Source organism: Salvelinus alpinus, chromosome 4 (assembly GCF_045679555.1).
Source record: "Salvelinus alpinus chromosome 4, SLU_Salpinus.1, whole genome shotgun sequence".
NCBI lineage: Eukaryota > Metazoa > Chordata > Actinopteri > Salmoniformes > Salmonidae > Salvelinus > Salvelinus alpinus.
Genome location: NC_092089.1, coordinates 9,868,629 through 9,881,616, shown reverse-complemented (window position 1 = coordinate 9,881,616; position 12,988 = coordinate 9,868,629). Strand labels below are relative to the sequence as shown.

General features: G+C 48.8%; 1 protein-coding gene across 1 annotated transcript in view; it reads left to right on the top strand.

Annotated features, from left to right (window-relative positions):
* Window positions 1–330: 330 nt before the first annotated feature.
* The window catches only part of LOC139572262 (uncharacterized), a 30,174-nt gene continuing 17,516 nt past the window's right edge, over window positions 331–12,988 (top strand). Inside the window, exon 1 of the mRNA XM_071394906.1 lies at window positions 331–370. Coding sequence (XP_071251007.1) covers window positions 331–370 — 40 coding nt within the window. The remainder of the gene's footprint in view (window positions 371–12,988) is intronic.

The following is a 12,988-nucleotide window of genomic DNA, read 5'->3' as shown; positions in this document are numbered from 1 at the left end:
CTCTCCTAGGCTGGAAAATGGCTGTATTTTATTTTTATGGCTAAGCGCTGGCCTAACATAATCGCATGGTATGCTTTCGCCGTAAAGCCTTTTTAAAATCGGACACAGCGGCTGGATTAACAAGAAGTATATCTTTAATCCTATGTGTAACACTTGTACCTTTCATCAATGTTCATGATGAGTATTTCTGTAATTTGATGTGGCTCTCTGCAATTTCACCGGATGTTTGTTTGAGACAATGCATTTCTGAACATAACGCGCCAATTTCAAATGAGGTTTTTGGACTTAAAGATTAACTTTATCGAACAAAACAAACATTTATTGTGTAACATGGAGTCCTGGGAGTGCCACCAGATGAAGATCATCAAAGGTTAATGATTAATTTTAACGCTATTTCTGACATTTGTGACACTTCTCCTTGGCTGGAAAATGTCTATGATTTTCGTGGCTAGGCGCTGGCCTAACATAATCGCATGGTGTGCTTTCGCCGTAAAGCCTTTTTGAAATCGGACACTGTGGTTGGATTAACAAGACGTTTATCTTTAAAATTGTGTATAATACTTGTATGTTTGAGGAATTTTAATTATGAGATTTCTGTTGTTTGAATTTGGCGCCCCTGCATTTTCACTGGCTGTAGGCCAGGTGTTCCGCTAGCCGAACCCCCTTCCCAGAAAGGTTCAACACTGTTGAAGTAATATGGCTACAGGTTCATCTGCCTCAACTAAAGCCCATTCTGGTAGGAAGCTGCTATACACCACCAAGTGCTAACAATCAGTATCTGGATAACATGTGTGAAATCTTTGATAATGTATGTGATATCAACAGAGAGGTAATTTTTGGGGGGTGATTTAAATATTGACTGGCTTTCATCAGGCTGCACACTCAAGAGAAAGCTTCAAACTCTAACCAGTACCTGCAACCTGGTTCAAGTGATCAGTCAACCTACCAGGGTAGTTGCAAACAGCACAGGAATCATCAACATGTCTTGATCACAGCTTTAGTAATTTGCTTTAAAGCAGTATCCAAATCCATTGGATGTAGTGATCACAATATAGTAGCCATATCTAGGAAAACCAAAGTTCCAAAAGCTGGGCATAGTATAGTGTATAAGAGGTCACACAATATGCTTAGTAGTGATTCCTATGTTGTTGATGTAAATAATATTTGTTGGTCTGTGGTGTGTAATGAGGAGCAACCAGATGCTGCACTTGACACATTTATGAAATTGCTTATTCCAGTTACTAATAAGCACACACCCATTAGTAAAATTATTGTAAAAACTGTTAAATCCTTGTGGCTGGATGAGGAATTGAAAAACTGTATGGTTGAGAGGGATGAGGCAAAAGAGATGGCAAATAAGTCTGACTGCATAACTGTTTGGCAAACGTACTGCAAATTGAGAAATCATGTGACTAAACTGAATAAAATAAGAATAAACTGTGAAACAAAGATAAATTATATAAAGATTGAGAGTAAAAAGCTTTGGGGCAAAGGGGCGTCCCGGGTGGCGCAGTGGTCTAGGGCCTCCCGGGTGGCGCAGTGGTCTAGGGCGTCCCGGGTGGCGCAGTGGTCTAGGGCCTCCCGGGTGGCGCAGTGGTCTAGGGCCTCCCGGGTGGCGCAGTGGTCTAGGGCCTCCCGGGTGGCGCAGTGGTCTAGGGCCTCCCGGGTGGCGCAGTGGTCTAGGGCGTCCCGGGTGGCGCAGTGGTCTAGGGCCTCCCGGGTGGCGCAGTGGTCTAGGGCGTCCCGGGTGGCGCAGTGGTCTAGGGCCTCCCGGGTGGCGCAGTGGTCTAGGGCCTCCCGGGTGGCGCAGTGGTCTAGGGCCTCCCGGGTGGCGCAGTGGTCTAGGGCCTCCCGGGTGGCGCAGTGGTCTAGGGCCTCCCGGGTGGCGCAGTGGTCTAGGGCCTCCCGGGTGGCGCAGTGGTCTAGGGCGTCCCGGGTGGCGCAGTGGTCTAGGGCCTCCCGGGTGGCGCAGTGGTCTAGGGCCTCCCGGGTGGCGCAGTGGTCTAGGGCCTCCCGGGTGGCGCAGTGGTCTAGGGCCTCCCGGGTGGCGCAGTGGTCTAGGGCCTCCCGGGTGGCGCAGTGGTCTAGGGCGTCCCGGGTGGCGCAGTGGTCTAGGGCCTCCCGGGTGGCGCAGTGGTCTAGGGCCTCCCGGGTGGCGCAGTGGTCTAGGGCCTCCCGGGTGGCGCAGTGGTCTAGGGCACTGAGTCTCCAGAGTCTCTGGGTTCGCGCCCAGGCTCCCGGGTGGCGCAGTGGTCTAGGGCACTGAGTCTCCAGAGTCTCTGGGTTCGCGCCCAGGCTCCCGGGTGGCGCAGTGGTCTAGGGCACTGAGTCTCCAGAGTCTCTGGGTTCGCGCCCAGGCTCTGTCGCAGCCGGCCGCGACCGGGAGGTCCGTGGGGCAACGCACAATTGGCATAGCGTCGTCCGGGTTAGGGAGGGTTTGGCCGGTAGGGATATCCTTGTCTCATCGCGCTCCAGCGACTCCTGTGGCGGGCCGGGCGCAGTGCGAGCTAACCAAGGGGGCCAGGTACACGGTGTTTCCTCCAAAACATTGGTGCGGCTGGCTTCCGGGTTGGAGGCGCGCTGTGCGGCTTGGTTGGGTTGTGCTTCGGAGGACGCATGGCTTTCGACCTTCGTCTCTCCCGAGCCCGTACGGGAGTTGTAGCGATGAGACAAGATAGTAATTACTAGCGATTGGATACCACGAAAATTGAGGAGAAAATGGGATAAAATTTTAAAAATAAATATAATAAAATAAAAATTGGCCAGAAAGGCAAACTCAATTCCATCATTTTTTGAATCATTCATCACAAACCCGCTGATATTGCCAATTACTTTCACGATTTTTTCATTGGCAAGATTAGCAAATTTGGGCATAACATGCCAACAACAAACGCTGACACTAACCATCCAAGTATAACTGATCAAATTATGAAAGGCAAGCATTGTAATTCAGAATTCTGTAAAGTGAGTGTGGAAGAGTTATTGTTGTCTATCAACAATGACAAGCCACCGGAGTCTGACAACTTGGATGGAAAATTACTGAGGATAATAGCAGACGATATTGCCACTCCTATTTGCCAGTTACCAACTCTTATTAAACTTTTGGGGAAAAATTGTGTTTGACCAGATTCAATGCTATTTGACTGTAAACATATTGACAACATACATTCAGCAGACTTATAGGGAAGGACAATCAACAAGCACGGCACTTACACAAATGACTGATGATTGGCTGAGAGAAATTGATGAAAAAAAGATTGTGGGAGCTGTTTTGATAGACTTTAGATGAAACTCTGAAGGAGGGTTAGGAGGGTTAGGGTTAGGGTTAGGGTTAGGACAGGGAGAGGATGAGAGTGGGTTAGGGTTAGGGTTAGGGTTAGGACAGGGAGAGGACAAGAGTGGGTTAGGGTTAGGGTTAGGACAGGGAGAGGATGAGAGTGGGTTAGGGTTAGGACAGGGAGAGGACGAGAGTGGGTTAGGGTTAGGGTTAGGACAGGGAGAGGACGAGAGTGGGTTAGGGTTAGGGTTAGGGTTAGGGTTAGGGTTAGGGTTAGGACAGGGAGAGGACGAGAGTGGGTTAGGGTTAGGGTTAGGGTTAGGGTTAGGACAGGGAGAGGACGAGAGTGGGTTAGGGTTAGGACAGGGAAAGGACGAGAGTGGGTTAGGGTTAGGACAGGGAGAGGACGAGAGCGGGTTAGGGTTAGGACAGGGAGAGGATGAGAGTGGGTTAGGGTTAGGACAGGGAGAGGACGAAAGTGGGTTAGGGTTAGGACAGGGGGAGGACGAGAGTGGGTTAGGGTTAGGGTTAGGGTTAGGACAGGGAGAGGACGAGAGTGGGTTAGGGTTAGGGTTAGGGTTAGGACAGGGAGAGGACAAGAGTGGGTTAGGGTTAGGGTTAGGACAGGGAGAGGATGAGAGTGGGTTAGGGTTAGGACAGGGAGAGGACGAGAGTGGGTTAGGGTTAGGACAGGGAGAGGACAAGAGTGGGTTAGGGTTAGGGTTAGGACAGGGAGAGGACGAGAGTGGGTTAGGGTTAGGGTTAGGGTTAGGGTTAGGGTTAGGACAGGGAGAGGACGAGAGTGGGGTTAGGGTTAGGGTTAGGGTTAGGGTTAGGACAGGGAGAGGACGAGAGTGGGTTAGGGTTAGGACAGGGAGAGGACGAGAGTGGGTTAGGGTTAGGACAGGGAAAGGACGAGAGTGGGTTAGGGTTAGGACAGGGAGAGGACGAGAGCGGGTTAGGGTTAGGACAGGGAGAGGATGAGAGTGGGTTAGGGTTAGGACAGGGAGAGGACGAAAGTGGGTTAGGGTTAGGACAGGGGGAGGACGAGAGTGGGTTAGGGTTAGGGTTAGGGTTAGGACAGGGAGAGGACGAGAGTGGGTTAGGGTTAGGGTTAGGGTTAGGACAGGGAGAGGACGAGAGTGGGTTAGGGAGAGGACGAGAGTGGGTTAGGGTTAGGGTTAGGGTTAGGACAGGGAGAGGACGAGAGTGGGTTAGGGTTAGGACAGGGAGAGGATGAGAGTGGGAGGGCTGAGACAACTATAAACAGGCTAGATGAAACTCTGAAGGAGGGTTAGGACAGGGAGAGGATGAGAGTGGGAGAGCTGAGACAACTATAAACAGGCTAGATGAAACTCTGAAGGAGGGTTAGGGTTAGGACAGGGAGAGGATGAGAGTGGGAGAGCTGAGACAACTATAAACAGGCTAGATGAAACTCTGAAGGAGGGTTAGGGTTAGGACAGGGAGAGGATGAGAGTGGGAGAGCTGAGACAACTATAAACAGGCTAGATGAAACTCTGAAGGAGGGTTAGGACAGGGAGAGGATGAGAGTGGGAGAGCTGAGACAGCTATAAACAGGCTAGATGAAACTCTGAAGGAGGGTTAGGGTTAGGACAGGGAGAGGATTAGAGTGGGGGAGCTGAGACAACTATAAACAGGCTAGATGAAACTTTGAAGGAGGGTTAGGGTTAGGGTTAGGACAGGGAGAGGATGAGAGTGGGTTAGGGTTAGGACAGGGAGAGGACGAGAGTGGGTTAGGGTTAGGGTTAGGGTTAGGGTTAGGGTTAGGACAGGGAGAGGACGAGAGTGGGTTAGGGTTAGGGTTAGGGTTAGGGTTAGGACAGGGAGAGGACGAGAGTGGGTTAGGGTTAGGACAGGGAGAGGATGAGAGTGGGAGAGCTGAGACAACTATAAACAGGCTAGATGAAACTCTGAAGGAGGGTTAGGGTTAGGACAGGGAGAGGATGAGAGTGGGAGAGCTGAGACAATATAAACAGGCTAGATGAAACTCTGAAGGAGGGTTAGGGTTAGGACAGGGAGACGATTAGAGTGGGAGAGCTGAGACAACTATAAACAGGCTAGATGAAACTCTGAAGGAGGGTTAGGGTTAGGACAGGGAGAGGACGAGAGTGGGAGAGCTGAGACAACTAGAAACAGGCTAGATGAAACTCTGAAGGAGGGTTAGGACAGGGAGAGGATGAGAGTGGGAGAGCTGAGACAACTATAAACAGGCTAGATGAAACTTTGAAGGAGGGTTAGGGTTAGGGTTAGGACAGGGAGAGGATGAGAGTGGGTTAGGGTTAGGACAGGGAGAGGACGAGAGTGGGTTAGGGTTAGGGTTAGGGTTAGGGTTAGGGTTAGGGTTAGGGTTAGGGTTAGGGTTAGGGTTAGGGTTAGGGTTAGGGTTAGGGTTAGGGTTAGGACAGGGAGAGGACGAGAGTGGGTTAGGGTTAGGACAGGGAGAGGATGAGAGTGGGAGAGCTGAGACAACTATAAACAGGCTAGATGAAACTCTGAAGGAGGGTTAGGACAGGGAGAGGATGAGAGTGGGAGAGCTGAGACAACTATAAACAGGCTAGATGAAACTCTGAAGGAGGGTTAGGGTTAGGACAGGGAGAGGATGAGAGTGGGAGAGCTGAGACAACTATAAACAGGCTAGATGAAACTCTGAAGGAGGGTTAGGACAGGGAGAGGATGAGAGTGGGAGAGCTGAGACAACTATAAACAGGCTAGATGAAACTCTGAAGGAGGGTTAGGGTTAGGACAGGGTGAGGACGAGAGTGGGAGAGTTGAGACAACTATAAACAGGCTAGATGAAACTCTGAAGGAGGGTTAGGACAGGGAGAGGATGAGAGTGGGAGAGCTGAGACAACTATAAACAGGCTAGATGAAACTCTGAAGGAGGGTTAGGGTTAGGACAGGGAGAGGATGAGAGTGGGAGAGCTGAGACAACTATAAACAGGCTAGATGAAACTCTGAAGGAGGGTTAGGACAGGGAGAGGACGAGAGTGGGTTAGGGTTAGGACAGGGAAAGGACGAGAGTTGGTTAGGGTTAGGGTTAGGGTTAGGACAGGGAGAGGACGAGAGTGGGTTAGGGTTAGGGTTAGGGTTAGGACAGGGAGAGGACGAGAGTGGGATAGGGTTAGGGTTAGGGTTAGGGTTAGGGTTAGGACAGGGAGAGGACGAGAGTGGGAGAGCTGAGACAACTATAAACAGGCTAGATGAAACTCTGAAGGAGGGTTAGGGTTAGGACAGGGAGAGGATGAGAGTGGGAGAGCTGAGACAGCTTTAAACAGGCTAGATGAAACTCTGAAGGAGGGTTAGGGTTAGGACAGGGAGAGGATGAGAGTGGGAGAGCTGAGACAGCTTTAAACAGGCTAGATGAAACTCTGAAGGAGGGTTAGGGTTAGGACAGGGAGAGGATGAGAGTGGGAGAGCTGAGACAACTATAAACAGGCTAGATGAAACTCTGAAGGAGGGTTAGGGTTAGGACAGGGAGAGGATGAGAGTGGGAGAGCTGAGACAGCTTTAAACAGGCTAGATGAAACTCTGAAGGAGGGTTAGGACAGGGAGAGGATGAGAGTGGGAGAGCTGAGACAATATAAACAGGCTAGATGAAACTCTGAAGGAGGGTTAGGGTTAGGACAGGGAGAGGATGAGAGTGGAAGAGCTGAGACAGCTTTAAACAGGCTAGATGAAACTCTGAAGGAGGGTTACGACAGGGAGAGGATGAGAGTGGGAGAGCTGAGACAGCTATAAACAGGCTAGATGAAACTCTGAAGGAGGGTTAGGGTTAGGACAGGGAGAGGATGAGAGGGGGAGAGCTGAGACAACTATAAACAGGCTAGATGAAACTCTGAAGGAGGGTTAGGGTTAGGACAGGGAGAGGATGAGAGTGGGGGAGCTGAGACAGCTATAAACAGACTAGATGAAACTCTGAAGGAGGGTTAGGACAGGGAGAGGATGAGAGTGGGGGAGCTGAGACAACTATAAACAGGCTAGATGAAACTCTGAAGGAGGGTTAGGACAGGGAGAGGATGAGAGTGGGAGAGCTGAGACAGCTATAAACAGGCTAGATGAAACTCTGAAGGAGGGTTAGGGTTAGGACAGGGAGAGGATGAGAGGGGGAGAGCTGAGACAACTATAAACAGAAAAGATGAAACTCTGAAGGAGGGTTAGGGTTAGGACAGGGAGAGGATGAGAGTGGGGGAGCTGAGACAACTATAAACAGGCTAGATGAAACTCTGAAGGAGGGTTAGGACAGGGAGAGGATGAGAGTGGGAGAGCTGAGACAGCTTTAAACAGGCTAGATGAAACTCTGAAGGAGGGTTAGGACAGGGAGAGGACGAGAGTGGGAGAGCTGAGACAACTATAAACAGGCTAGATGAAACTCTGAAGGAGGGTTAGGGTTAGGACGGAGAGGATGAGAGTGGGAGAGCTGAGACAGCTTTAAACAGGCTAGATGAAACTCTGAAGGAGGGTTAGGGTTAGGACAGGGAGAGGATGAGAGTGGGAGGGCTGAGACAGCTTTAAACAGGCTAGATGAAACTCTGAAGGAGGGTTAGGGTTAGGACAGGGAGAGGATGAGAGTGGGAGGGCTGAGACAGCTTTAAACAGGCTAGATGAAACTCTGAAGGAGGGTTAGGACAGGGAGAGGATGAGAGTGGGAGAGCTGAGACAACTATAAACAGGCTAGATGAAACTCTGAAGGAGGGTTAGGGTTAGGACAGGGAGAGGACGAGAGTGGGTTAGGGTTAGGACAGGGAGAGGATGAGAGTGGGAGAGCTGATACAACTTTAAACAGGCTAGATGAAACTCTGAAGGAGGGTTAGGACAGGGAGAGGATGAGAGTGGGGGAGCTGAGACAACTATAAACAGGCTAGATGAAACTCTGAAGGAGGGTTAGGACAGGGAGAGGATGAGAGTGGGAGAGCTGAGACAGCTATAGACAGGCTAGATGAACCTCTGAAGGAGGGTTAGGGTTAGGACAGGGAGAGGATGAGAGTGGGAGAGCTGAGACAACTATAAACAGGCTAGATGAAACTCTGAAGGAGGGTTAGGGTTAGGACAGGGAGAGGACGAGAGTGGGAGAGCTGAGACAGCTTTAAACAGGCTAGATGAAACTCTAGGACAAAGGAGAGGATGAGAGTGGGAGAGCTGAGACAATATAAACAGGCTAGATGAAACTCTGAAGGAGGGTTAGGGTTAGGACAGGGAGAGGATGAGAGTGGGAGAGCTGAGACAACTATAAACAGGCTAGATGAAACTTTGAAGGAGGGTTAGGGTTAGGACAGGGAGAGGACGAGAGGGGGAGAGCTGAGACAACTATAAACAGGCTAGATGAAACTCTGAAGGAGGGTTAGGGTTAGGACAGGGAGAGGATGAGAGTGGGAGAGCTGAGACAACTATAAACAGGCTAGATGAAACTCTGAAGGAGGGTTAGGACAGGGAGAGGATGAGAGTGGGAGAGCTGAGACAACTATAAACAGGCTAGATGAAACTCTGAAGGAGGGTTAGGGTTAGGACAGGGAGAGGATGAGAGTGGGTTAGGGTTAGGACAGGGAGAGGACGAGAGTGGGAGAGCTGAGACAACTATAAACAGGCTAGATGAAACTCTAGGACGAAGGAGAGGACGAGAGTGGGAGAGCTGAGACAGCTAGAAACAGGCTAGATGAAACTCTGAAGGAGGGTTAGGGTTAGGACAGGGAGAGGATGAGAGTGGGAGAGCTGAGACAACTAGAAACAGGCTAGATGAAACTCTGAAGGAGGGTTAGGGTTAGGACAGGGAGAGGATGAGAGTGGGAGAGCTGAGACAACTAGAAACAGGCTAGATGAAACTCTGAAGGAGGGTTAGGACAGGGAGAGGATGAGAGTGGGAGAGCTGAGACAGCTAGAAACAGGCTAGATGAAACTCTGAAGGAGGGTTAGGGTTAGGACAGGGAGAGGATGAGAGTGGGAGAGCTGAGACAACTTTAAACAGGCTAGATGAAACTCTGAAGGAGGGTTAGGGTTAGGACAGGGAGAGGATGAGAGTGGGAGAGCTGAGACAACTTTAAACAGGCTAGATGAAACTCTGAAGGAGGGTTAGGGTTAGGACAGGGAGAGGATGAGAGTGGGAGAGCTGAGACAACTATAAACAGGCTAGATGAAACTCTGAAGGAGGGTTAGGACAGGGAGAGGATGAGAGTGGGAGAGCTGAGACAACTATAAACAGGCTAGATGAAACTCTGAAGGAGGGTTAGGACAGGGAGAGGATGAGAGTGGGGGAGCTGAGACAGCTAGAAACAGGCTAGATGAAACTCTGAAGGAGGGTTAGGGTTAGGACAGGGAGAGGATGAGAGTGGGAGAGCTGAGACAACTATAAACAGGCTAGATGAAACTCTGAAGGAGGGTTAGGACAGGGAGAGGATGAGAGTGGGAGAGCTGAGACAACTATAAACAGGCTAGATGAAACTCTAGGACGAAGGAGAGGACGAGAGTGGGAGAGCTGAGACAGCTAGAAACAGGCTAGATGAAACTCTGAAGGAGGGTTAGGACAGGGAGAGGATGAGAGTGGGAGAGCTGAGACAACTATAAACAGGCTAGATGAAACTCTGAAGGAGGGTTAGGACAGGGAGAGGATGAGAGTGGGGGAGCTGAGACAACTATAAACAGGCTAGATGAAACTCTGAAGGAGGGTTAGGGTTAGGACAGGGAGAGGATGAGAGTGGGAGAGCTGAGACAACTATAAACAGGCTAGATGAAACTCTGAAGGAGGGTTAGGACAGGGAGAGGATGAGAGTGGGAGAGCTGAGACAACTAGAAACAGGCTAGATGAAACTCTGAAGGAGGGTTAGGACAGGGAGAGGATGAGAGTGGGAGAGCTGAGACAACTATAAACAGGCTAGATGAAACTCTGAAGGAGGGTTAGGGTTAGGACAGGGAGAGGATGAGAGTGGGAGAGCTGAGACAACTATAAACAGGCTAGATGAAACTCTGAAGGAGGGTTAGGGTTAGGACAGGGAGAGGATGAGAGTGGGAGAGCTGAGACAGCTAGAAACAGGCTAGATGAAACTCTGAAGGAGGGTTAGGACAGGGAGAGGATGAGAGTGGGAGAGCTGAGACAGCTAGAAACAGGCTAGATGAAACTCTGAAGGAGGGTTAGGGTTAGGACAGGGAGAGGATGAGAGTGGGGGAGCTGAGACAACTATAAACAGGCTAGATGAAACTCTGAAGGAGGGTTAGGACAGGGAGAGGATGAGAGTGGGAGAGCTGAGACAACTATAAACAGGCTAGATGAAACTCTAGCAGCCCTGGTGGCATCTGGTGACTCTGCTGGCTCAAAGAATCAATACCAAGATGGAAACTGTCCTCTCTTACCCATCAATGCGTCCACCCCTCCGTCCACACATATACTGTGTGGACCAAACATTACGAACACCTACTCTTCCATGACATAGACTGACCAGGTGAATCCAGGTGAAAACTATGATCCCTTATTGGTGTCACCTGTTACATCCCCTTCAAACCAGTGTAGATGAAGGGGAGGAGACGGGTTAAATAAGGGTTTTAAGCCCTGTTACATCCCCTTCAAACAAGTGTAGATGAAGGGGAGGAGACGGGTTAAATAAGGGTTTTAAGCCTTGAGACAACTGATACATGGATGTGTATGTGTGCCATTCAGAGGGTGAAAAGGCAAGACAAAAGATTGACGTGCCTTTGAATGGGGTATGGTAGTAGGTGCCAGGTGCAGCGGTTTGAGTGTGTCAAGAACTGGCCGACCACCCTAAGGACATCCATGAACGGAGGGTGGGGGGGGTGCAGCTCAATATCAGGATGGTGTTCCTAATGCTTTGTACACTCAGTTTACTTTCTCTCTCTCTGACAGTCTCTCTCCCTCTCTCCCACCCTCCCCTCCCTGCCCATCCAGCTCACCACCCCAGTAGCAGTGTAACAGTGTCCTCTCTCTGTGTCCCAGAAGGCCAAAGCAGATTGCGCAGCCATTCTCCAATCCCCCGGTCACTGTTTAGGTTTCAACCTCCATTTACTCCTCTATAGATCTCTTAACGCTAATGACTTTCAAGTGGTTTAGACAGTTGTAGACAGCTTGTTGGAGGGGCATCTGCCACATGCTTTACTAAGCCATTCAGAGTTACATTGATTAATGGGACTAGGGGTCAAAGGGCAGGATGATTGTGGCTGACCAGAAACAAATACATCCAAAGACTGACTGGCTTTTCATTTGGTTAGGTTCTTTAACCCTGGGTTCTAAAAGAGCAGAGGAAGAATACATTTCAGTAACAGTTGGTTTTATGTCATCAGGATAATGTTAATGATAATGATAAGGGCTTTAATCCTAGAGGTAGAATACATTTCAGTAACAGTTGGTATAATGTCATCAGGATAATGATAATGGTAATGATAAGGGCTTTAATCCTAGAGGTAAAATACATTTCAGTAACAGTTGGTATTATATCATCAGGATAATGATAATGGTAATGATAAGGGCTTTAATCCTAGAGGTAGAATACATTTCAGTAACAGTTGGTATTATGTCATCAGGATAATGGTAATGATAATGATAAGGGCTTTAATCCTAGAGGTAGAATACATTTCAGTAAGAGTTGGTTTAATGTCATCAGGATAATGGTAATGATAAGGGATTTTTATTTTTCTAGGTTCATTTGAAGAAAATAACAAATCTAAGGCCTTGTCTCTCTACATCATGTTGACCCTAACCCTAACCCTTCAGTTGAAGAAAATAACAAGTCTAAGACCTTGTCTCTCTACATCGTGTTGACCCTAACCCTTCAGTTGAAGAAAATAACAAGTCTAAGACCTTGTCTCTCTACATCGTGTTGACCCTAACCCTAACCCTTCAGTTGAAGAAAATAACAAGCCTAAGACCTTGTCTCTCTACATCGTGTTGACCCTAACCCTAACCCTTCAGTTGAAGAAAATAACAAGCCTAAGACCTTGTCTCTCTACATCATGTTGACCCTAACCCTTCAGTTGAAGAAAATAACAAGTCTAAGACCTTGTCTCTCTACATCGTGTTGACCCTAACCCTTCAGTTGAAGAAAATAACAAGCCTAAGACCTTGTCTCTCTACATCGTGTTGACCCTAACCCTTCAGTTGAAGAAAATAACAAGCCTAAGACCTTGTCTCTCTACATCGTGTTGACCCTAACCCTTCAGTTGAAGAAAATAACAAGCCTAAGACCTTGTCTCTCTACATCGTGTTGACCCTAACCCTTCAGTTGAAGAAAATAACAAGTCTAAGACCTTGTCTCTCTACATCGTGTTGACCCTAACCCTTCAGTTGAAGAAAAAAACAAGCCTAAGACCTTGTCTCTCTACATCGTGTTGACCCTAACCCTTCAGTTGAAGAAAATAACAAGTCTAAGACCTTGTCTCTCTACATCATGTTGACCCTAACCCTTCAGTTGAAGAAAATAACAAGCCTAAGACCTTGTCTCTCTACATCATGTTGACCCTAACCCTTCAGTTGAAGAAAATAACAAGCCTAAGACCTTGTCTCTCTACATCGTGTTGACCCTAACCCTTCAGTTGAAGAAAATAACAAGTCTAAGACCTTGTCTCTCTACATCATGTTGACCCTAACCCTTCAGTTGAAGAAAATAACAAGCCTAAGACCTTGTCTCTCTACATCATGTTGACCCTAACCCTTCAGTTGAAGAAAATAACAAGCCTAAGACCTTGTCTCTCTAC